The following is a 26,685-nucleotide window of genomic DNA, read 5'->3' on the forward strand; positions in this document are numbered from 1 at the left end:
TCAGGCATTTTGAGAGAAGAAAACCCCCATCCCTCCAATCTTTTATTGCACTAATTGTGGTTACAGCACTGGAGATGTTTTATTATTTGTTACATGTATGATCTATGTAGGAAAATCATATTGTTCCACCTTTATTTCCTTATTACAAAAAATCTGTTTAAATAAAGCTAAGTTAATGAGAATAATGAATGATTATTACATATTTACATGCACACGTACACACAAACACAGTTTGCTATGTACTGCCCAGTTTCATAAAAAAAAAGGCAGCAGTAACAAGATTACAAGCATTCACTTTGATTAAAGATGCAAGGGCCTAGCATTCCAACTTTATTGCTGTCTTCAGGGTATGGTTTAATGGTAACATTAGTAACAAGCCGCCACAGCAAGCAAATTTTAAAGGACGTCGTGAAAGTGTTTATATAATAAATTGTGTATTGGAAAAGGCTGGCTGCGAAACAGATGAGCATTTTCTTATTAATTGCTTCCTTCTGTACTGCAATGTTTGAACGGATTATAACACTTTTCCCTGAAGGCACTAGGGCAGAACGACAGAAAGAAAAGAAACAACATGAAGAAATGGAAGGATATTCTTACCAGTGTTCTGAGCCAGCATTCCTCACAATGAACATGCCAACACTGGATTGAGGTGAGGGGCATCGAGTAGGAGTCCTGCATAAAATAAAAAATAAACCTACTAATTTTGAAGAATGGTTTTAAGAAAAATAGGAGAAGTATCTACAGTTCATTTATCATCCTTATTTAGTCACAAATTTTCATACAATTTAAATGTCTTTGTTTTGGGCTTGGGGTCCTCTAAATTGTGTTCAACAAACAAGGTAACCAAGGGTTTTCTTGGAATTAAGTGTTATGTAGAAGGATGCAAAATGTGGGCGAGATAGCAACCACCACTCATATTGTGTTATAATCAGTGCAATGCAATAATACCTACTTTCCTCCTTTCTGCTCACCTTCCAGAATTGTAGAACCATAGAAGTTTATAAGATAGAATGGGGCTATTTGGCTCATTGCTCTAGTAAGGACCTAGCTAGACACAAACTAAAACTAATCCCAATGACCTGCTTTCTCCCCATAGCCTTGTATCAACCACAATAACAACTTGCATTTATATAGGCCTTTGATGTAGTAAAATGTTCGAAGGTGCTTCACAGGTATGTTATCAAACAAAATTTGACACAGAGCCACATAAGAAGATATTATGGCAGATGAGCAAAGGCTTGGTCAAAGAGGTAAGTTTTAAGGATCATCTTAAAGATGATCATCTTAAAGAAGGATAGAGAGGCAGAGCAGTTTACGGAGGAAATTCCAGAGTTTAGGGCCTTGGCAGCTGAAGGCACAGTCACCAATGGTACAGCAATTAAAATCGGGGATGCTCAAGAGGCCAGAATTGGGAGAAGCACAGGTATCTTGGAAGGTTGTAGGGTTCGGAAGAAATTACAGAGATAGTAAGGAGCAAGGCCATTTGAAAACAAGGATGAGAATTTAAAATCAAGGTATTGTTAAACCAGGGGTCAATGAAGGTCAGTAAATACAAGGGGAATGGAGCCTGGTGCCACTTAGGACATAGGCAGCAGAATATTGGATGACCTCAAGCTTACGAAAGATAGAAGGTGGGAGGATGGCTAGGAGTGTATTGGAATAATCAAGTCTAGAGGTAACAAGGGCATGTATGAGGGTTTCAGCAGCTGATGAGTTGAGACAGGGGCAGACTTGGGCAATGTAATGGAGATGGAAGGAGGTGGTCTTAGCAATGATACAAATATGTGGTCAGAAGTTCATCCAAAGGTCCACTGTGACACCAAAGTTGCAAACAGTATGGTTTAGCCTCAGATAGTTGCCGGAGAGAGGGAGATAGTCAGTGATTAGAGAATAGACGGGGACTGAAAACAATGTTTTCAGTCTTCCTAAAATTTAGTTGGAGGCAATTGCTGTTCACCATTTACCTCTGCTTCAAGTATATTTTTACTGCTCCCTTAAAAGATGCAACGATCTCTGTCCCAAAGCTTCCTGTGGCAGAGCACTGCATACCTCAGCAGCCCCCTATGTAAAGAAATAACCCCTAATCTCTTTTTTTCAGTCTCATTAACAATTTTAAATTTGATCCTTCTTCAATGACTCCCCAACCAAATAAACCTGCCCCATTTGCTCTCAAAACCCTTCATAATTTTCTTTTCAAGTTATATTAATTTTCAGCTTAGTCTTCGCTGCTCAAGTGGAAAATGTCCCAGTATCAAAAATCTCACTTTACAGCTATAGTTTCCTTTTCCTGACATCATCCTGCTACTCTAGGTATTTAATGTCCTTTTTATAATGGGGAAAACAAAGTTGCACACAGTATTCTAAATATGGCTAATCAATGTTACCTATCAATTCATCGTTATTCTTTTACTCTTGCCATTACGCCTCTATCAAACCTAAAATTCTCTTGGCCTTCGTTAATGATTTATTTACCACCATGCACACTTTCAAGAAATTATGTATTTGAACTCCTAGATTTCTCTGTTTAATTATATCCTTCAGTGCCTTCCCGCATTAAGTGTATATTCCAACATTTTTTAATTTCAAAATATATTATCCCGCATTACCTACATTGAATTGCATTTCTGAGGCTAAAAAGTCATGGTTTACTGGGCAGCATTGATATCCGCAGTCCTATGTGCTTCGGCCACCTTTCCTGGCACCTCAAAGCACTGGAGAAATACCATCAGTGGTACCTTCGCAAGATTCTCCAAGTCCAGTGCCAGGAAAGGTGGCCCAACAGAAACCCCCACCCAAGCCAACATGCTCAGCATTAAAGCACTAATAACTCAGAACAGCTCCAGTGTGCGGGATATGTGATTCGTATGCCTGACACCAGACTCCTGAATGCTCTATTCAGAACTCAGTGAGGCTGGAGACTTCCAGGATGACAGCAGAAACACTTTGGGGATGTCCTCAAAGCGTCCCTGAAGAGATCAAACTTCCCCACTGACTCATGGAAGTCCCTTGTTTGCGCCCAACCAAACTGGAAGACGTTTATTCGGGAAGGCACCGCACAGCAGTGAAGAAGCATGCAGAGGCAAAGTCGAGGTGTCAGAGAGAGCGCATCAACCTCCAAACATCTCACCTACCCGACCTTTCAAGCACTACCTACCCGCTTGTGGTAGAGTCTGTAGATCGTGCACTACGCTTATCAGCTATTTTGGAACCCGAACAGGAGTGGAAGCAGGTCCTGAGGGACCTGCCTAAGAATAAAGAGAAACTGCACCTGCCCATTCAACTAACCTGTGTTTGTCTTTCTGATATCTTTTACAGTCCTTTGCGTTGTTTGTGGCACATCCTACTTATGTATCACTCAACTATAGATTTTCCATGCTGAAGTAGCTTAATATTTAGAATGACATCATTTTTGTCATGATTTAGTACTTTTCCAGATTTTATCCACACAGGTGAAATAGAAAATCATTAGGCTCCATTACAAGCATATACAGACCCCACCGCTTATAGCGGGTTTGCTCATGCAAACATCATTTGCCTGCCAAACATACCAACTGGTATAATGTAGCATTGTTAATGAAATTAAAAAATAAAGCAGCAGCATCAACAGAGATTCAAAATATATTTCATATAACACAGAGTGTTTACTGGCTGGGCAGCAGAGTTAGCAGCAGTGACCTGATCCAAGGGTTCATTACTAATGTAGCTGAAGTTTCATCACAACTGTTTATAAGGCCAGTACATTATGGAGGTGCTGTTTTGTAGCTCACTTCCTTCAACCAACAGCATTTTGGATGTGGCCTTGGAACATGTTTCTGTGATATTAAATCTGCATTTTAAATTGTAGAAGAAATGGAAGCCTAAGGGAAGTGAAATCTACAAACTAGTGAGTGAACACAGCTGTGTCCATGCAAAATAAATGTTGCAATTAACACATGGCAACTTTGAAATTGACATTAATGCAAAGGCTGACACTCGAGATGTTAACCTGCCTTTTCCCTTTACCGCTTCTGACTGACCCGTTGTATATCTCTCTCTTTGTTTCAGATTTACAGCATTTCACATTCTTTCTTTTAATTTGCACATTTGGACATTGCTGGTATCCTGACACAAAACAAACGTTGAGGCCTCTCCAACAAAGTCTTATTATATTCTGTTTTCAGAAAAGACAGTATTTAAACTCGTTGCTAAGTACAAAATTAAATTGTGAAACAATATAAAACAGCAAAAATATAGAATATTTGTAGGTAAGAACTCTTTAGTTGTCATATTTACAAATGTAAACATTTTAAAAGCTGGAGGGGGGCATTTCTGATTTGAAATAAACTGTGATGCCTTCTAATTCATATAGATTGCCAAATTATCTAAAAACTTTTGGCTAATCTGTCTTCTATATTTTACTAGTACTAGCATCATTATTGTTACGGATGACTCAAAATCTCTGTTCTTATCAAACAACTTTTCATGGAATACTGGCAAATTTCTAGAATTTCAGACTGAGACCTAACAAGTGTTAATGGGGAAATGTCCATGTTAATAAAATGCTTTATCTTTCCTTAATAAATTACACATGCAAACATGAAAGAAAAAAAATTAAGCAAGTTCTCTTCTACTTAGTCTAAATGCCACCCGTTTGCAATGGAGGATCACAGAACAACAAGTCAATTCAACATTATTGTTCTTGAAAGAGCTGGTTGAAAAGACTTGTATTCAGGAACACTGACTGTGCAGCAACTTCAGAGGGCTGTTGGCTACCCTGTTTTTCACTACCTAAGAAACGTGTGTTCAACAAATTCTAAAGACAATGTCACAACTTCCATTCTCATCCAGATGCAGGTTCAGTTGTGAAGAATGGAGCATTTCCAGTTTTGACACATATAACACTTTATAGAGAAGGTAAATCTCAGAGTCACAGAATTTCAACATCACAGAAGGAGGCCACTCAGCCCATCGTGTCTGCACCAGCTCTCCAAATGAGCATTATGACCTAGTGCCATTGCCCTGCCTTTTCCCTGTACCTCTGCACATTGTTTCTATTCAAATAATCATTTAATGCCCTCTTGAATGCTTCGATTGAACCTGCCTCCACCACACTTCCAGGCAGTAGATCCCATGCCCGAACCACTCATTGTGTGAAAAAGTTTTTTTGCTTCTTTTGCTAATCACTTTTATTTCTGTGCCCTCTTGTTCTTGATCCTTTTATGAGCAAGAACAACTTCTCCCTATCCACTCTGTCCAGCCCCCTCATGAGGAAACAACCACTGATTACCAACCAGAAATCCCTGCTGCAAGTGCCATTCACAATCACTATCCACAACCATTTGCAACTCCTCAGATACTGAAGCTGTCCGTGTCCATATACAGCAAGACCTGGACGGCATTCAGGTTTGGGCTGTTAAGTGTTGAGTAACAGTCACGCCACACAAGTGCCAGGCAATGACCATCTCCAACAAGAGAGAATCTAATCATATCCACTTGATATCAAATGACATTACTATAGCTGAATCCCCCACTATCAACATCCTGGGGTTATCATTGACCAGAAACTGAACTGGACCAGCCATATAAATACTGTGGCTAGAGGAGCAGGTCATAGGCTGGGAATTCTGCAGAGAATAACTCACCTCCTGACTCCCCAAAGCCTGTCCACCATTTACAAGGCACAAATCAGGAGTGTGCTAGAATGCTTTCCATTTGCTTGGATGAGTGTGGCTCGAACAACACTGAAGAAGCTAAACACCATCAGGACAAAGCAGCCTGCAAGGTCAGCACCTCATCCACCAACTTAATCATTCACTCCCCCCACCACAGGCACACAGCAGCAGCAGTGTTTACAATATGGAGAGGCGGTGGCGTAGTGGTAATATCACTACACCGGTAATCCAAGGTTGGGGCTAATGCTCTGTGGGCATGGGTTCGAATCCCACCACGGCAGCTGGCGACTTTAGGTAAGGAAATCTGCCATCCTTACCTGGTCTAACCTACATGTAACTCCAAACCTATAGCGGTAGAATTATATTTAAGCACAATCTGTAACCTCATAGCCTGGCATATCCCTCACGCTACCATTACCATCAAGCCACGGGATCAACCCTGGCTCTATGAAGAGTGCAGGAAGGCATATCAGGAGCAATACCAGGCATACCTAAAAATGAGGTGTCAACCTGCTGAAGTTACAACACAAGACTTTTTGCATGCCAAACAGCGGAAGCAGCATACGATAGACAGAGTTAAGCGATCCCACAACCAACGGATCAAATCTAAGGTCTGCAGTCCTGTTGTGAATGGTAGTGGACAATTAAACAGCTAATGGAGGAGGCTCCACAAATATCCCCATATAGTCGTTTTGTAGTACAGAATTTGAGCATTGCTGAAAAAGAGAGACATGTCAAAGCTTTGCATCTTACAGTCATCAGGACACTTCGCAAGAATACCAATACAAGGGGAAAACAACAATTATACTGTATGAGAAGAGAGTACTGATTGGTTGCAAGTGGATTCTGATTGGTAGCGGTGTTGCCATGGAGACTGCACCAATTAAAGGTTACTGACAGTTAACTGCCGAGCATTGTTTGGAATTTAAACCAGGCAACTTGACTCTGATCGGTCAAGACATTGCCCTGAAGAATGAGTCAGCAAACGGCTGTCACTCACTTCATTAATCTGAAGCAGATACAGAACCAGTCATAGATCAGATAGGGTGTAAAGGGACATCACTTTTGTGTGTCTGGGCAACCCATAGTATGCGGACGCAGCAAGCCTCGAGAACTAACCCTGTCATATATAATCACGTGGCAGCTCAATTCAATTCATTCCATGTGATATCAAGAAATGACTGAGGGCACTCGATCAATTTGGCTGAAAACTGGCACCTGTGATACTGGGGATTTCAGGAGAAGGCCGTGAAGATCATCCACCCAGCACTTCCGTTGAAGAGGGTTTTAGATGCTTCAGCCTTGTCTTTTGCACTGGTGTGCTGGGCTCCCTCATCACTGAGGATGGGATATTTGAGTATTGCTGAAAAAAGAGACATGTCGAATCTTTTCACCTTGCACTCATCAGGACACTTTGCAAGAATTGCCAGTACAAGATGAGAACAACAATTTATACTGTATGACAGGGTATGCTGATTGGTTGGCAAGTAGACTCTGATTGGTAGAGGTGCTGCCATGGAGAATGTTGATGGTGACTGACCGATAACTGCCAAGCACTGTTTGAAATTTAAACCAAGTAAAAGCTATGGGCCCTGACTATATTCTGGCAATAGTACTGAAGACTTCTGCTTCAGGACTAGCCATGCCCCTATCCAGAAGGACATCACACCCCTTAGGTTAGGCAGAACGTTTAGAATTGGTCAATTGTCAAGGAAAGGAGGGTGTGATTGAGAGTCAGGCAGATAAGGGGAATCAGCATGTAGTGATGAAGGGGCCTCAGCCCCTGACTTTGTTTAACAAACTCAAGGTGCTTCCGACCTGTGTGGATGAGGAGAAGGACTGCAAGGTGGATGAGCGGACTAGCCTGGCACCATGGTGACAGATGCCATTCAAGTGGGGGGAGCCAAGAGGAATGTGGGTGCGATAGGAGACAGTATAGTCAGGGGGACAGATATTGTTCTCTGCAGCCGTGACCAGGATCTCTGACGATTGTATTGTCTGCACAGTGCCAGGGTTAAGGACATCTCTTCCCACTGGCGAGGAACTTGGGAGTGGGAAGGGGGGGATTCAGTTGTCGTGGTCCACGTGGGAACTGATGACAAATGTAGAACCAGAAATGATGTTCTAATAAACAAATTTGAGGAGTTAGAGTACAAATTAAAAAGCAGAACACCAAAGGTAATCATCTCTGGATTGTTACCTGAACCATGCGCCAATTGGCATAGGATCAAGCAGATTAGAGAATTAAATGCATGGCTCAAACTGTGGTGTAGGAAGAAGGGGCTTTGATTCATCAGGCATTGGCATCAGTATTCAGGGAAGAGTGAACTATTCCGTTGGGATGGGCTCTGCTTGAACCGGGCTGGTACCAGTGTCCTGACCCAGGAAGGTTCAGGTGAAGGGAGATTTCAAAATCCATACAACATACAAATTAGGAGGAGTAGGCCACTCGGCCCCTCAAGCATGCTCCGCCATTCAATAAGATCATGGCTGATCTGAATGTAACCTCAACCCCATGTATATACCTATCCCCAATAACCTTTCACCTCCTTGTTAATCAAGAATCTATCTAGTTCTGCCTTAAAAATATTCAAAGACCCTGCTTCCACTGCCTTTTGAGGAAGAGTTCCAAAGGCTCACAACCCTCAGAAAAAATTTTTCATCTCTGTCTCAAATGAGCGACCCCTTATTTTTAAACATTGACCCCTAGTTCTAGATTCTCCCGCAAGAGGAAACATTCTCTCCACATCCACCCTGTCAAGACACCTCAAGATCTTAAAGGCTTCAATCAAGTTGCCTCTTGCTCTTCTAAATTCCTATGGATACAAGCCTAACCTGTCCAACCTTGCCTCATAAGACAACCCACCCATTCCTGGTATTAGTCTAGTAAACCTTCTCTGAACTGCTTCTAACATTTTTACATCTTTCTTTAAATGAGGAGACCAGTGCTGTACACAATACTCCAGATTTGGTCTCACCAATGCCCTGTACAACTGAAGCATAACCTCCCTACTTTTACAATCAATGCCCCTCACAATAAGTGATAACATTCTATTAGCTTTCCTGATTACTTGCTGAATCTGCATATTAACCTTTTGAGATTCATGCAGTGGGACACCCAGATCCCTCTGAATCTCAGAGCTCTGCCATCTCTCACCAATTAGATAATAAGCTTTTTTATTCTTCCTGCCAAAATGAACAATTTCACATTTGCCCACACTATACTCCATTTTCCAGATCTTTGCCCACTCATTTTACCTATCCATGTCACCTTGCAACCTCCTCTTCGCAATTTACTTGCCTACCTATCTTTGTGTCGTCAGTAAATTTAGCCACTATCCCTTCGGTCCCTTCATCCAAGTCATTTATATAAATTGTAAAAGGTTGAGACCCCAGCACTGATCCCTGAGGTACACCACTCGTCACATCCTGACAACCAGAAAAAGACATATTTATGCCAACTCTCTGCTTCCTGTTAGCTAGCCAATCTTCCACCATGCCAATATGTTACCCCCTACATCATGAGCTTTTATTTTCTGCAATAACCTTTAAAGTGGCACTTTATCAAATCCTTTTGGAAATCTAAGTACAGTGCATCCCCTTTATCCACAGCATGTGACTCCTTCAAAGAACTCCAAAAAATTGGTTAAATATGATTTCCCTTTTACAAAACCATGTTGGCTCTGCCTGATTGCTTTGAATTTTTCTAAGTGCCCTGCTACAATATCTTTAATAATAGCATCTAACATTTTCCCTATGACAGATGTTAGGCTAACTGGCCAATAGCTTCCTGTTTTCTGTCTCCCTACCTTTTTGAATAAACAAGTTATATTCGCTATTTTCCAATCTAATGGAACCTTCCCCGAATCGCGGGAATTTTCAAAAATTAAAACTAGTGCATCAACTATCTCACTAGCCACTTCTTTCAAGACCTTAGGGTGAAGTCCATCTGGATCTGGGGATTTGTCAGCCGCGGCCCCAACAATTTACTCAATACCACCTCCCTGGTGCTTGTAATTTTCCCCGAGTTACTCCCTCCCTTCCACTTCCTGGTTTACAGCTATTTCCGGGATGTTACTTGAGTCCTCTATAGCGAAGGCCGAAGCAAAATACCTGTTTAATTCATCCACCATCTCCCTAATTTCCATTATTAATTTGCAAGACACATACTCTGTAGGGCCATCGCTCACTTTGTTAACTTTTCTTATTTAAATATCTATAGAAACTCTTATTATCCATCTTTATATTACTAGCTAGCTATCTCTCATACTCTAATTTTTCTCTCCATATTAATCTTTTTGTCATTCTTTGCTGTTCTATACATTCTTTCCAAACTTCTCACCTGCCACCCACTTTGCATAATTATATGCTTTTTCTTTAAGTTTGATACTTATTATGATTGCTGCTACCTAGGGGTGCCTTCACAAGGCATTAATCCTATCTCATTGCTCAGTACCACGTCTATAGCCTGCTGTTTGATGGCTCCAGAACATGCTGTTCTAAGAAACTATCACAAAAACATTCTATGAACTCCTCATCTACACTACGTTTGACCATTTGATTTTTCCAGTCTATATGTAGATTAAAATCCTCCATTATTTTTGCTGTACCTTTCTGGCAAGCTCCCATTATTTCTTCTTTTATACTCTGTTCCACTGTGTAGTTAACAATTAGGACGCCTGTACACCACTGCCACAAGTTACTTCTTGCCTTTTGTGTTCATTTCAACCCAAACCACCTCTACATCCTGGTTTCCTGAACTTAGGTTATCCCTCTCTAATGTGTTAATACCATCATTAATTAACAGAGCCACACCTCCAATTTTTCCTAACTTCATGTCCTTCCTAAATGTCATGTACCCTTCAATATTGAGGTCCTAATCTATGTAATCCTGTAGCCATGTCTGTGCAATGGCTATCAGGTCATACTTATTTATTTCTAATTGCATTCTCAGTTCATCTGCTTTGTTTTGAATGCTACGTGCGCTTAGATACAGGGCCTTTAGTTTTGTCCTTTTATTATTTTTGTAGCATCTAGCCTTAAGTGCTGATTTACTCTTAGAATTGTATTCTCTGTCCCTTCCTGTTACAGTGTGTTTCTCATTTCCCATATTAATACCTGTCTCCCTTGTCTTGTCTCTACTATTTGGTTGACCACATGTTCCCAAATTTGATCCCTTGCCTCACTGTTCAGTTTAAAACCCTCTCTATTTCCCTAGTTAGGAGGCTCGCGGGGACACCAGCCCCAGCACGGTTCAAGTGTAGACCGTCCCAATGGCACAGATCCCACTTTCCTCAATACTGATGCCATTGCCCCACAAACCAGAACCCACTTCCCCCACACCAGTCTTTAAGCCACACATTCATTTCTCTAGTCTTATTTGTCCTATGCCAATTTGCACATTGCTCAAATAATAATCCAGAAATTATTAACTTTGAGGTTCTGCTTCTTAATTTGGTACCTAGCTCATTATACTGACTATGCACTGCCTCCTTCCTTATCCTGCCTATGTCGTTGGTACCTACATGGACCATGACCACTGGATCCTCCCCCTCCCACTGCAAGTTCCTCCCCAGCACTGACCAGATGTTCCGAACCCTGGCACCAGACAGGCAGCAAAGCCACCTCTTTGCTACAGAGAACAATGTCAATCCCCCTTACTATACTGTCCCCTACTACCACTACATTCCTTTTTACTCCCCTCACTTGGATAGCTTCCTGTACCACAGTGCCATGGTCAGTTTGCTCATCCACACTGCAGCCCCCACTCTTATCCAAACAAACTAAGAGAACCTCAAACCTGTTGGACAATTGCAGAGGCTCACACTCCTGCCCTCTGGGTCTCCTTACTTGCCTCACTCACAGACACACCCTCCTGCCCCTGACCACTAACCAAATCAGAAGACCCTATCCTAAGTGGTGTGACTGCCTCATGGTATAAAGCATCCAGGTAACTTTCTCTCTCCCTGATCTGTTGCAGAGTCTGCAGCTCAGCCTCCAGCTCAACGACTCTGAGCCGAAGTTCTTCAAGCCGCAAACACTTACTGCAGACGTGTTTGCCCTGGATCACACTGGCATCCAGGAGCTCCCACATGCACTGCCGTGGCATATCACCTGTCCTGCCATCCTTAATGTGTTTTAAATAATTACTTAATTATATTAATCACTTATTTAATGTTGCTTTCTTATATATTTGATTAACTTTACCACCAAATTATGCACTATTTTAAACCTTAGGAATAGAATAGAACTTACCCACTTACCAGATACTCACCAAACAGCTAGCTCATTTCCCTGTAGTAGAGCAAGAACCAATTTCTATGGGGTGACAAAGGTACAAAGGAGGAAATGAACAATTCCTTCTCCCTACCTTCTCCCAACTCCCCTCTCACCAAACTCCAAGTCTTCACTCAGTTAGTCAGCTGCACTCTGCCATGGCTGCAGTAAAGAACCCTGAGTTTATAGTAAACTGAACTGGGGCTACAGTAACCAGATTCAACTAGTTAGCTAATTAAGTACTCAGCTCCTACAGATGAGAGTGAGTTTACCCTGTCTAAACTGCAAGAAAGAAAGAACTTAGCCTGCTTACACAATACGTTCCAGTTACTGCTAATTACAGGCTAGATTAGATTTTAAAAGGAAAAATTTAAGAACAAAATTAACACTTAAAACTCCCCTCTCACCAAACTCCAAGTCTTCACTCAGTTTGTCAGCTGGTCGAGGCATCAGGACAGTATAGCAATGGGGGTAAAGACCAGCAGAGTGGGACAGAAAGTTTAATAAAAATTGTACACCAGTGACTAAAGTCATTGCAGGGAGTAGAAGTAAATCAAAATGAAATTACAGATGAATGCATGGAGGATCTGCCATAAGATAGGTGAACAAGTGGCACAAATAGAAGTAAATGATTTGGATCTAATTGCCATTATTACAGAGAAATGGTTACAAGGTGATCAAAGTTGGGAAATAAATATTCCAGGGTACACAACATTTCGGAAAGACAGATAGAATGGCAAATGAGGAGGGGTAGCCCTGATAGCAAAGGATGCCATAAGGGCATAGGTGAGAAGGATCTGGCCTCTGAAGATCATGAAGTAGAGTCAGTACGGGTGGAAATTAGGAATAGCAAGAGTCAGAAAACGGTGGTGGGAGTAGATTACAGGCCCCCTAACAGTAGTTGTACCGTTGGGCGTAGCATAAACAAGAAACTATTGGAGCTTGTAATAAAGGAAATGTAATAATTGTGAGGAATTTAGTCTTCATATAAACTGGAACAATCAAATTGGCAAGAGTGGTTCTGGAAGATGAGTTTGTAGAATGTTTTTGCGACATTTTCTTGGAACAATACGTTATGGAACCGACAACAGATATCTTAGGTCTTGCACTGTGTAATGAAGCAGGGTTTATTAATAATGTCACAGTAAAAGATCCACTGCGAAATAGACCACAAGACCATGAGATGGAGGACATTCGGCCCAGTAAGTCTGCTCCGCCATTCAATGAGATCATGGTTGATCTGATAATCCTCAACTCCATTTTCCTGCCATTTCCCCATAACCCTCGATTCCCTTACTGATTAAAAATCTGTCTATCCCAGCCTTCGATATATTCAGCGGCCCAGCCTCTACAGCCCTCTTGTAGTAAATAATTCCAGAGATTAACTACCCTCTGAGAGAAGAAATTCCTCCTCATCTCTGTTTTAAATGGGTGTCCCCTTACTCTGACATTATGCCCTCTGGTCCTAGACTCTCCCACATGGGCAAACAACCTCTCAGCTTCTACACTGTCAAGCCCCCTAAGAATCTTATGTGTTTCAATAGAGTCACCTCTCATTCTTCTAAACTCCAATGAGTACAGGCGCAACCTACTCAACCTCTCCTCATAAGATCATCCTTCCACAGCTGGGATCAACCTAGTGAACCTTCTCTGGATTGCATCCAATGCCAGTGCATCTTTCCTTAGATAAGGGGACCAAAACTGTTCATGGTATTCTAGGTATAGTTTTAGCAAGACTTCCCTATTTTTATACTCCATTCCCTTTGAAATAAAGGCCAACATTCCATTTGCCTTTCCTATTACCTGTTGAACTTGTATGTTAGCTTTTTGGGATTCATGCACAAGGACCCCCGAATCCCTCTGTGCTCAGCTTTCTTCAGTCTTTCTCCATTTAAGTAATATTCAGCTCCTCTATTCTTCCTGCCAAAGCGCATGACCTCACATTTTTCCACATTATATTCCATCTGCCAAGTTTTTGTCCATTCACTTAACCTGTCTATATCCCTCTGTAGACTCTTTCTGTCATGCTCATCACTTGCCTTCCCACCTATTCTTATGTCATTTGCAAAGTTGGCGATAGTATATTCATTTCCCTCATCCAAGTCATTAATATATATTGTAAATAACTGTGGCCCCAGCACTGAACCCTGTGACACTCCACTAGTTACAGATTGCCATCCTGAAAATGCCCTGTATCTCAACTCTCTCGTCTTCTATTAGTTAGCCAATCCTCTATCCATGCTAATATACTACCCTCAACACCATGGGCTCTTATCAAATAGCCTTATATGCGGTATCTTATCGAACGTTTTTCGGAAACCCAAATATATTACATCTGCTGGTTCCCCTTTATCTATCCTGCTTGTTACCTCCTCAAAGAATTCTAATAAATTTGTCAGGCATGATTTCCCCTTCATGAAGCCATGCTGACTCTGCTTGATTATATTATGCATTTCTAAATGCTCTGCTACTACATCCTCTAAAATGGAGATCATAACACCATTCAATTCCATGTTAAGTTTTAAAAATGACATACTCCAATTGCAAACAAGAATCTTAAAACTTAAACAAAGCCAATTACAAAGGTATGAGGGGAGCACTGGCTACGGTTAATTGGGTAAAGAGACGTAAAGGTATAGCGATGAATGAACAGTGGGAAACATTTGAAAAACAATTCAAAATGTTCAACAAAAATACATTTCACTGAAAAACAAAAACTCAGCAAGAAAGACCCATCTATGGCACACTCAGGAAATTAAGATTAGTATTATATTAAAAGGAGGGGCTTACAATGTTGCAAAAAAAGTAATAAGTCTGAGGATTGGGAGTGTTTTCGAAACCAGCAGAGGGCCACCAAAAAGTTGATAAAAAGGGGGGAAAAAAATAGAATATGAAAGTAAACTAACCAGAAGTATAAAAACTGATTGTAAGAGCTTTTATCAGATATAAAAAGGAAAAGAGTAGCTGAAGTAAACATTGGTCCCTTAGAAGCAGAGACAGAATAAATTATCATGGTAATGAGGAAATAGCAGAGGCATTGAACAAATATATTGAGTCCGTCTTCACAATAGGAGACACAAGTTTCATACCAGAAATATGACGGTAACCTCGGAGCTAAAAAAAGTGAGGTATTAATAATCAGAGAAAAAGTATTGGAGAAATTTAAGGGACTAAAATCAGATAATTCCCCAGGGCCTGATGGCCTACAACCCAGGGCTCTAAAAGCTATCACTGCAGATTTAGTGGATGTGCTGGCTATGATTTTCCAAAATTCCTTAGATTCAGAAATGGCCCCGCTAGATTGGAAGTTGACAAATGTTACACTGTTTTTCAAAAAAGTAGAAAGAGAGAAAACAGGGAACTGTAGGCCAGTTAGCCTAACGGCGGTTGACAGGAAAATGCTGGAATCTATCATTAAGGAAGTCTTAACAATGTACTTAGAAAAGCATAGTATGATTAGAACAAGTTTACATGAGTTTACGAAAGATAAAGACTATTTGATAAATTTATTACAGTTTTTTTGATGGTGTAGGGTAGATAAAGGGGAACCAGTAGATTAGTGTTCCTGGATTTCCAAAAGGCATTCAATAAGGCCAGACAAAAGATTAATAGTCAAGATATGGGCTCATGGAGTTGGGGGTAATATTTTAGCATGTATAGAGGATTGGTTAACAGATGGAAAACAGGCATAAATGGTGCTTTTCAAGTTGGCAGGCAGTAAATAGTGGGGTGCCACAAGGATCAGTGCTTGGGCCTCAGCTATTTACAATCTATATTGATGACTTAGATGAAGAGACAGAGAGTAATGTACCAAAGTTGGCTGATGATACCAAGCTAGGTGGGAAGGTAAGCTGTAGGGAGGACACAGAGACTGAAAGAGAAATAGACAGGTTAGGTGAGTGGGCAACAAGACGGCAGTTGCAGTATAATGCAGGGAAGTGTGAAGTTATTCACATTGATCGTAACAATAGAAAAGCAGAATCTTTCTTAAAAGGTGCGAAACTTGTAAACGCTGATGTTCAAAGAGACTCGTATGTGCTTGTACAAGGAATGCAGAAAGTTAGCATGCAGGTGCAGCAAGAAATTAGGAAGGCAAATGGCATGTCGGCCTTTATTGCAAGGGGATTGAAGTACAAGACTGAAGAAGTGTTGCTGCGATTGTACAGAGTTTTAGTAAGACTGCATCTGGAACATTGTGTGCAGTTTTGGTCTCCACTTTGATATACTCGCATTGGAGGCGGTACATCAAAGATTCACTAAATTGGTCCCTGGGATAAGGAGGCTGTCCTATGATGAGAGGCCAAGTAAATTGGGCTTATATTCTCTGGAGTTTAGAAGCATGAGAGGCGATCTCATTGAAACATACAAAACTCTGAAGGAGTTTGATAGATTAGGTGCTGGGGGATTGTTTCCGCTGGTTGGGGAATCTAAAACACTGGGGGACAGTCTCAGGATAAGGGGCCAATCACTTAGGACTAGATGAGGAGAAATTACTTCACTCAAAGGGCTGTGAATTCTGGGAATTCTTCACCCCAGAGCATTGTGGATGCTCAAACACTGAATACATTTAAGGCAGAGAATTAAGGAATATGGGGAACCATAAAGTCCAAAGATCAGGCATGATTGTATTGAATGGTGGAGCAGGCTTGATGGGCCATACGGTCCACTCCTGATCCTATTTTTTGTGTTCTTGACATTCAATGGCATTACCATCGCTGAATCCTCCACTATCAACTTCTTGGGAGTTACCATTGACCAGAAATTGAATTGGGCCAGCCATATAAATATTCTGCGGGGAGCAACTCACCTCCTGACACCCCAAAGACTGTCTACAAGGCACAAGTCAGGAGTGTGATGGAATACTCTCCACATGCTTGGTTAAGTGCAGCTCCAACAACACTCAAGAAGCTTGACACCATACAGGACAATGCAGCCTGCTTGATTGGCATCCCAGCCATCACGTTAAACTTTCACTTTCTCTACCAGTGACACACAGTGGGAACAGTGTGTACCATCTACAAGATGCACTGTAGCAACTCACCAGGGCAGCACCTTCCAAACCCTCGACCTCTACCACAAGGGCAGCAGATACATGGTAAATCACCACCTGCAAGATCTCCTCCAAGCCACACACCATCCTGACTTGGAACTATATCGCTGCTCCTTCACTGTCGCTGGATCAAAATCCTGGAACATCCTTCCTAACAGCACTGTGGGTGTACCTGCCCCAGATGGCCAGCAGCAATTCAAGGAGTCAGCTCACCACTACTTTCCCAAGGGCAATTATGGACGGGCAACAAATGTTGGCCTAGCCAGCAACATCCACATCCCATGAAAGAATATTAAAAAAAGGATTTGTTGTGTGAGTATGAAATATGAAGAGGATTGGCTTCAAGGCTGACTGGCATTCAATGTCAAGGTTCACGCACGAATGGCCACTTTTGAAATTCACCTGAAACTCTTCAAACCATACTACAGCAACAATTCAACATCTTGAGAAGGAAAAGCAAAAGAAAATCTTACTAGGATTTTTTTTTAAATTACAATCTTTACAGCTCTCTTGAATAACACTGCATCTCTGAAATATTTACAGACTTTGAAAGATATACTGATAGACAGGTTTTTTAAAGGAGATTCTTCTTTTTGTCCCAATGTTCTTTCTACAAAAATGCAATAATGTTTTAATATTTTAAATTATTTCAAATTGAAGTTTCTTGCACTGTAGAAAAGCTAACAGCTCTGCAAATGGATTAGATTACCACTAGGAGGAGCTAAAATACCAATTAGAAATGGGTTCGTCCAAGTTACCTTTCTGCATGCTGATTATCTCTTGGATAACAAAGTGTCCATGGAAAGGACAGTATTATTTTACCTCCATAATTGTATTGAGGCTGACCAGAAGCATTTTCATCATAGGAAATTGTGTGCTGAGCCTAATCTAACTTAACAGTTGCCTCTCTAAATAAGGCTATTGAGTCTCCTAACAGCTCAGGAGAAACACTAATATTTAATGGGAAACCTTTCTACTACCAGAATGAAAAAAATCTTTTATTGGAAAATACGTTGGGTGTTTTTCTAAAATTTTCTAAGTTTGCAGAACATACCAGGTCCACAGATTCTGCAAGAGGGCCCTTTAATCCACCTTATGTGCATTCATGATCTAGCTACCAAATAAAAAAGATGCTGATGAAAATTAATCTCTCCTATGGGCTGTAATCTACACTTATACATACACCCAAAGGCATTGCAGATAGAAATTTCTATTTTCTTCTGGCACTATCACCCTAATCACTCATGAAACTACACAAATATCATTTTCAAGGCTTCTTAAATAGGCTACATAATACACCATGCTTTCATTAAGTAGGCAGAAAATGGCATAATTTCTGATGCTCTTGGTGAAATTCAGTGAGCAACAGACACTGAACATTTAACATTCAAACCGTGCTCTCAATCATGAATGTGTTTAAGTGAAACTTCGGTAAAGATTTAGGCATTATATTGGAGACATTCCTAACAGATTCCCACTCATACTGGGATATATGACACAGCACTTTGTACTTGTTAGTTTTAAAATAAAGATGCAATTGACCATGGTGCTATTGATGATCTGCAATTTCACAGCAGTTGTGAAGCTGCTCAGAGTGCCAGTTTGTTAACATCTCATTTCCAGACTCTCTCCAAGTGAGCATCCACTCAGCAAGGGAAGCCAACCACAGGTTAGTGCACACATTAACACCTTGTGCCCACAAGTGGAGGGTGTATACCAACAAGTAGTGAGTAAGAAACCAGTCAACTGAAGTTCATTTTTTCAGTCTATCATGTCATTCTGCCTCTTACTGGAAGAAATTCCAGTTTCTTCCTATAGAACTGTGTTTAATGTCCTTCCATTTTTCACTTTTGAGATAAATCTCACCAAGTTTTCCCTTTATTAGTCTTAATACTATTTTCATTAATTTAAATTCATAGCATTTTGTTCTCACTTCATGGTTTACTCTTGAACTGAATTCAACATCCAACAAAATTAACCATTTAAGCTTCTCTCCATTCTCATTCTTACTTAATTTTTTCAAATGCTCATCCATAATCAATTTTGTGGCTCTTTGCTCCCTCTCCTAGTATATGTTTATGTGCTGTGGCAACCAGAACGAAACAATGCTCCAATTGAGGGCTAGCCAATAAAGTGTAAATCCCCAACACAATTTCCAAAGACTCATACTTTTCTACTCAGGGTATATACTGCAGCATTCTATTTGTTTTTTTTAAGCGCTTCACCATAATGTTGGCATTGAAATGGGTCAACCTAATTTCTCTTCTGCCAATTTAATCCTAATTATCATATACGTCTGATGTTTATTCTTGGGACCAACATGGAATAGTTCTTTTTCTCTGAGATTTTATCCGACATTGCTTTACCCAATTGTAAAGGTGATCTAAATCATCCAGTAAGTTTTTTCTATAAACTTTCAATCTCCCTTTTTTTGTGTCATCAAAAAGCTTACATTTATTTTTGATACCTGAGTCATTAATCTGGATTAGAAATAATATTAGTTATAGCCACTTGTAGTACCCCATGCTACTCTCCCAAATCCTATCATTACTCATCTGATGGAAACTGCCTGTTTTCTAAGTATTTAACAGTCAAATTTAGATTCAATCGCCTGATTTTACTTTGATTCTGGAGGTCATGACATTGAATGATGTTGGACTGGGTCTAAGGACAGATACTTAGGAGATGCAAGTGTTACAGTGGAGTTGTAGAAGAGAAGCCATTGCTGAAGATGCGCTGGCTATGATTGGATAGTCAAGAGTGGAACCAAACAAGGGCATTGGCACACAGCCAGACAACAACAGAGAGGCATTGGAGGATGATGGAATGGTTATTCCATAGCAAAGGTTGCAGAGAAGAAAAAGGCACCACGGTCACAGCCACAGAGATTTTCATTTGTGAGATTGATTAGGACCACTTCAGTCTTGTGCTAGGGGCAGAAACCTGATTGGAGAGAATCAAACATGAAGTTGTGGAAAAGATGGCCATGGATTTGGATGCACAAACACACATTGTCTTTGCCCCACAGCATGATCTCTGTATTTTAGCTGCAATACTATTATCTTCTTTGGCCAATGTCTCAGAATGAACCAGATTGTCTCCTGATCAGCATCCTGTTCAATCCTGAGCTAAACTTTTGGCTCCATATCCTCCCAATCACAAAGACTACAGGTGTCTACCTCTGTAACAAGCACATCGACATAGCCCACCTCCTGGAGAAACCTCATCTTCAGATGTGATTACACCTTCACTCTACTGGCCTGCCTTCAATCCTCTATCCTCTGTAAACCTCAAATCATCCTGTCGTATACCAAGTTTTGTATGTCCAACACCCCAATCCTCGCTGACCTACACTGGATTCCAGTCCTCAAACACCTCAAATTTAAAATTGGTACGTTTAAGTCCCTCCATCATCTGATCCTTTCCTAGCTTTGTGACTTCCTTCAGCCCAATGAAACAGTGAATGTCTTCTCAATGACATCCCATTCTCTATTCCACTCATCCAAACTCTATGCGTCCCTCCTCCACACTTCCTTCACCCCACCACAGGTAGCATACTTTTAGGCAGCTGGATCTTCCCTCAAGACATCCAAATTTTTATCATCCTTGAAGGCTCTTCTAAGAACTCAACTCTTGAGCAAGCTTTAGGTCACCCCTCCTAACTTTTCCTCAGGTTCTGCATCCATTTTTGATTATGCTTTGTTAAACATTTAGGAAATTTTTGTTCTTTTCTTTCCTATTCATCCAGTTGCAGACTATTTAGCTTGCATTTGTTTTCCTTTCGTATATTGTTATCTTCTAAGTTGAACATTATTGTTTTAAAAGTGTTCTACTTCTCTTCTGGTAATATTCTTCAGAGATATAACCCAGTTAAATTTCTCCTCAATCATCCCTCATCCCTCTGAAATTTGTTTACAGGCTGTCCTGATCCTTTCTGGTGCTGGCTGCCAAATAAACCAAAATTTAATCATGATGTGATTACTGGTTCCCTAAGGCTTCACTACTACTATATTGTGCATGCTATCCTTGTCACTCGTAAGAACTTGACCTCGACGCAAATTGCTCCTAGTGGGTTTCATAACATGTTGGGAAAGCATTCTCTACTTCTAGATTACCACAATGGACCAAGTTCATCAACTCTGATTCTGCCACACTTCCATTTAGGTATTCACAATTAATACTCAATTGATTGAAGGCAAGCATTATTACAACTGATTCCTCTGCGCAAACAAAGATCATAAAACTAAACACAGGTAATGGAGGTCTTTTCGCCTGTCTAGCTCACCCTTCCATAGAAATCTATGGTGTTCCCTAATCTATCTCTTGAATGCGAAGTTTGCAGTTTCTGGATGACAGACTTGTACTCCAATAACTTGACATGACTCTGTACTCTATTGGGTTTGTTGATCACTGTGCCACAATGTCTGGAGATATTAATTATAACTCCTAAATGTAACAATCTGTCTGCTAGTCAGTTCAGAAATTCATGTGCATCTCCCATTTGTTCCTCTAGAGTGAGATACCTTACTGAACTTCATCTACCATTGTTCGAGCTACTTACAACATTTGTCGAAGTTCTTCTGTACTTCTTTGCTGCCCCCTCAGCCTGCAAACTTCTCTTTCTTCCCCACAATATAGTACCAAATGAGAATATTGTTTCTAAATTCAGGTTGTTTAGGTAGATTAGGAAAAGTAAGGGCTTGTACGCCAATCCCTCAGTTCACCTTTGCAGTCTGACATCATTCCTCTACTAAAATTCTCAGCTTATTCAGGTTTAACTACAGATACGTACAGTTTTAATTGTCTGTGAAACTCTGTAATGCTGAACTTTCCCAATGTTAACTCGGCTGGTGACTTCTTCAGCATTGTCAACGAGGAAAGCTCAGGCAATATATTCCCCCTTCTGAAACTGTGTTAACTGACATTTGATTAGGTTGCTTGCATCTAACAATCCACAAGTTTATTCCTGACGAATAGCAGTTACTGTTGTAAGATTAATGAGTCTGTAATTACTCAGTTTGTTTTCTCAACTTTTATTTTGGAGATGGGTGTCATGTTACCTCATTTCTAATCTAGTGAGACTTCCTGTGTTCACCGATTTCTTCATGGCGATTGTCAGTACTTTAGGTAGATTTTGTCACTAAAGAGCTTGAGTATTTACTAGTTGTCCTGAAGATTTATTGGTTTTGTGTCTATCTACAAACTGCACCCCGATGATGTCAAAATTAAGTTTATATGTAGAACCTCCTGTGATGGGTGGCATACAACAAGTGTCTTCTCCACTGCCCATTTCAAAGATTCAGTATGTTACATATTTTTGGTTCAATTTCAGTTTAAATTCTGTCTGCATTCTGCCTGCATCACTTCTTCACTGAGAACCTTCCTACTATTATAATTTATATCAAATTTGATCATTCCAGACCCTTCTTGGCAGTTTTTTTTTGATGGTTTTTGCACTTTTCATAGCACTCTCTCTTATTTTGGACATTACAGACTTTGTGAATTTGCTTTTCTTATTTATTTCACATAATGGTGTCATGTTAATCCATTTGTACTCCCATTTGTTTAGTCGGCACTTAGTAGTGCCTGGAATGTATTTATTTATTTTCCATGCTCACAGGATGCCTTAAAAATACATTCATTCAGCATCAACTGAGGTTTCCCGAATGCTTCCTCAATCAATTTTTTCAGCTCTTCCCACATTCCCTTAAAGTAGTTCTTTTAAAATTGTATGGCCAGGTACTGGTACCAGTTGTATCTCCTCATACATTGGGCCTGAACTTACACGGAGTGGCGGAGTCGGATTGCCACTCTGCTCCCACCTTCTTACCTGAAATTTTTTCGATCATATCTTGCCCAACCTTCTGACTCAGACCAGGCGAAATCTGTGCAGTGCAGCATGCTCCTGAGGTCTTCAGTTGAGTGCTGCAGAGTCGGAGGTAAGGAGGCCATGCCCGTTTTTTTGTGGCACTAGATGCTGTAAACTAGCTAAGTTAAAGGTCCATGCTTAAAGGCATTTGACAGGCCAGGGAGAAGATAAGAGGGTAGGATTGGGGTTGGGGGGGTGACCCAGCTCAGGTCAGGGATAAGAGTCGGGATTCAGGCTTTGTGGGCGGGGAGGGAGGGAGGGGGAAGAAAAGAGTCCTCATGGTGGGGGTGGGGGGTGTCAGGGAGAGTTCCGTGGAGCTGAGGGAACTCTAGCAGGGGGGGGGGGGGGGGGGGGGGGGGGGAGAAGAGGAGTTCCTGGGTGCAGGGTGGGTCCCATAGGGTGGGGGGGTTGTCAGTGGTTCCCCAGTGCATCTTTGCCCTGGAGCTCAGAAGTTATAGCCCACTATGTTTTAATCGTTATTATTCTGCTCAAACATCTATAGCCAAATTCACTGTTGCAAGTTCTCCTATCCCTGCTTGTTAACTTGTACCAAACCATTGTTCTTTCTTTCCTGTGATATCAATTCAGCTTCCCTAATTTCTATTTTTTTTGGAACACATAAAGCTACCTGTACTTTCTATCCTTCCTGAACATCTTGTAACTATGCCAGCATTTAAGATTTTTTCATCTAACCCGATTAGACCCCTTCTATTCCTTTCTCACCCATGTGCTTACCTAGCTTCCAATTAAATACAACTATGCTATTCATATCTACTCGTGGTAGCGAGTTTCACGTTCTTGACATTCCTTGGATAAAGAATTTTCCCCTGAATTCCCCATTAGGTTTATTAGCGACTATTTTATATTTATGGCTTCTAGTTTTAGACTCAAGTGGAAGCATTTTCTCTACTTCCACCTTATCAACTTCTTTCGTTATCTTAAAGACCTCTATCAGGTAACCTTCAGCTTGCTCTTTTCTAGAGAAAAGCGCAACAGCTTAAAAAGTCTTTCACTTATTTTCTTGGGAAATATTCACACTTAGCACTGATGTGAAGCAGTTTCACATTGCAGCAATAATGAAGTTACAGTATCACTACAGGGTCAATTTCTGAACCAAACCTAGATAAAGCACAACAGTGAAACCTCTCCCCAGCCCACTCAAAACAGGCAACATCGCACTTCTGTCCAAAATTGCCATGGAATACAACTTAAATGCTATATCAATAGCATTACCATCTCGGAATCCCAGCTATTAACTCCCAGGATTACTATTGATTATAAACTTAACTGGACCAGAATATAAATACTGGGGCCACAACAGCAGGTCAGAGGCTAGAAATTCTGTGGTGAGTAACTCACCTTCTGGCTCCCCAATGTTCTTCTCCAAGGCGCAAGCTAGAAATGTGATGGAATATTCTCCATTTGCCTGGATGAGTACAGCTCCAACAACATTCAAGACTTCGACACCATCCAGGGCAAAGCACCCCATTTGATATGCACCCCATCCATCACCTTAAACAGTGGCTTCCTCCACCACCAATGCACAATAGCTGCATTATGTACCATCTACAAGGTGTATTGCAGCAACACACTAAGGTTCTTTCAACAGCATCTTCCAAACCCATGATCTCTACCACCAAGAAGGCCAAGGGCAGCAGATGCACGTGAACTCCCATCATCTTCAGGTTAGATTCGCTCTTGTTGGAAATGGTCATTGCCTGGCACTTATGTGGCATGAATGTTACTTGCCATTTGTCAGCCCAAGCCTGGATATTGTCCAGGTCTTGATGCATTTGGACATGGGCTGCTTCAGTATCTGAGGAGTCACGAATGGTGCTGAAAATTGTGCAATCATCAATGAACATCCCCACTTCTGACTTTATGATGGGAAAGGTCATTGATGAAGCAGTTGAAGATGGTTGGGCCGAGGACACTACCCTGAGGAACTTCTGCAGTGATGTCTTGGGGCTGAGATGACTGACCTCCAACAACCTCAACCATCTTCCTTTGTGCTAGGTATGACTCCAACCAGTGGAAAGGTCCCCTCCACCAATTCCCATTGACTCCAGTTTTGCTAGGGCTCCTTGATGCCACATTTCATCAAATCCAGCCTTGAAGTCAAGGTCAGTCACTCTCACCTCATCTCAGGAGTTCAGCTCTTTTGTCCACATTTGAACCAAGGCTGTAATGAGGTCAGGAGTTGAGTGGCTCTGGCGGTTCCCATACTGGGTGTCAGTGATCAGGTTATTGCTAAGCAAGTGCCATTTGATAGCACAGTTGATGACCCCTTCCATTACTTTGCTGATGGAGAGTAGACTGATGGGGCGGTAATTGGCCAGGTTGGATTTGTCCTGCTTCTTGTGTACAGGACATACCTGGGCAATTTTTCACATAGCCGGGTAGATGCCTACTATGAAGCACTTTAGAACATTTTACTATCTTAAAGGTGCTATATAAATGCGGGCTGTTGTTATTGTTGAAGAATTTTTCTAACTAAACTAGTAAAACTGGCACAAAATGAAAACTTAGTTCCAAATATTCCTGGAGAATTGAACTCTTTGTTGCCTCACTGCAGAAAATTATTCAGGTTTCTGTCAGAAAAATAAACATAGTGCATTTACAACACAACTTCAGCATTGGTACAAGGCAGAAAGCTTAACGCTGATGTTAAATTGTAATGTAAGTCCAGAGTTAAGGCCCAAACTGATACCAGAAATAAGCTGGAGAGGATAATATTACAGCACTGGTTTCATACTGTAGAGCAATTTCAGCTCAGTGTCAAACTAGGTGCAAAGAAGTGGTCTTTGGGCCTTATTGACATTTCTCAACTTACCTGCAAAAGAAGTTTACATAATGAAGATACTGCCACATGGACTCTGTAAATATTTAAAATTTATGTTTTGTGAAAGCAGCTCACTTTGTGCTTGTAATCAAAAATGTATAGAGGTCACTCCAGGATGAAGAATGGGAGTGCCTGCCAGGAACGTGGTCTGGCTGGAACAAATACTGCAGCTACCAATCTGAGTCTCATAGCTGCAGTCAAAGTGCACCATAAAGGCACTTCCCAGACCAATAGCCTATATGAGGCAATCTGGGAGAAGATTACTGAAGAGTCGGGGGTAATTTTCTTAAATAATGCACCAGCTGGTTTTCCCTGTGGAAGGCTATAATGAAGATTTGTTCATGAAAGCTGAATGAATACAGAAATTGTATGACTTGGATTTTGCAGTAAGAGTAATGGTGAGGCTATCAGTGCTCACCATGACGCAGTAGTAAATTGGACAGCAACTTCCAGCTTCTACAGATGCACAGCTAAACATGGAAAATAGAAATCCAGGCCCTGCTCTTCCACAAGTTCACTACTCCAGCACCTCGCTGAAAGAACTGGCATTCACGTGTATGCCACAGTGTAAAATTTGAGCACTTATCCATTAGTTACCCGCTATTCATGCCAGAAAAAGGCAGGGCTTTTTCATTGAAGTGTAAGTGAATTTCAATAGAGTGACAAGGCTCAATTACTTCCAAACAGCCTCTCTGGCAATAAAAACTGTTACAAGCGTGGAGCCTCGTTCCTTCAGATTTTAATTATTGCTGAAAATTTAAAAAGTAACATTTTTACTTTTTCTTCCTGCCTCTTTTACCTCTCTCTTAAACCCATATTTCTTTCCCTCCTTATTTCACTTTCAATACATGATTTTACACTGAATTAAATATTCTAACTTACACCTCCTGGTTCATACTCTGCAGGGGCTTAATGGGATAGCCCCAAAAATGGGCATGGGGATCACAATCCATGTTTACTTTGCAACACACCAATTTCATACTGCCTGCTCATTTGA

General features: G+C 41.0%; 1 protein-coding gene across 6 annotated transcripts in view; it reads right to left on the bottom strand.

Moving 5' to 3' along the window:
- The window catches only part of rnf220a (ring finger protein 220a), a 514,999-nt gene that overhangs the window by 19,224 nt on the left and 469,090 nt on the right, over positions 1–26,685 (bottom strand). For 5 of the 6 annotated variants that reach the window (XM_078560991.1, XM_078560995.1, XM_078560990.1 and 2 more), the window contains one exon: positions 598–672. The exons of the other annotated variant lie outside the window; for it this stretch is intronic. In XM_078560991.1, coding sequence (XP_078417117.1) covers positions 598–672 — 75 coding nt within the window. The remainder of the gene's footprint in view (positions 1–597; positions 673–26,685) is intronic. 6 annotated transcript variants of the gene reach the window in all.

Source organism: Cetorhinus maximus, chromosome 17 (genome assembly GCF_964194155.1).
Source record: "Cetorhinus maximus chromosome 17, sCetMax3.hap1.1, whole genome shotgun sequence".
Lineage (NCBI taxonomy): Eukaryota > Metazoa > Chordata > Chondrichthyes > Lamniformes > Cetorhinidae > Cetorhinus > Cetorhinus maximus.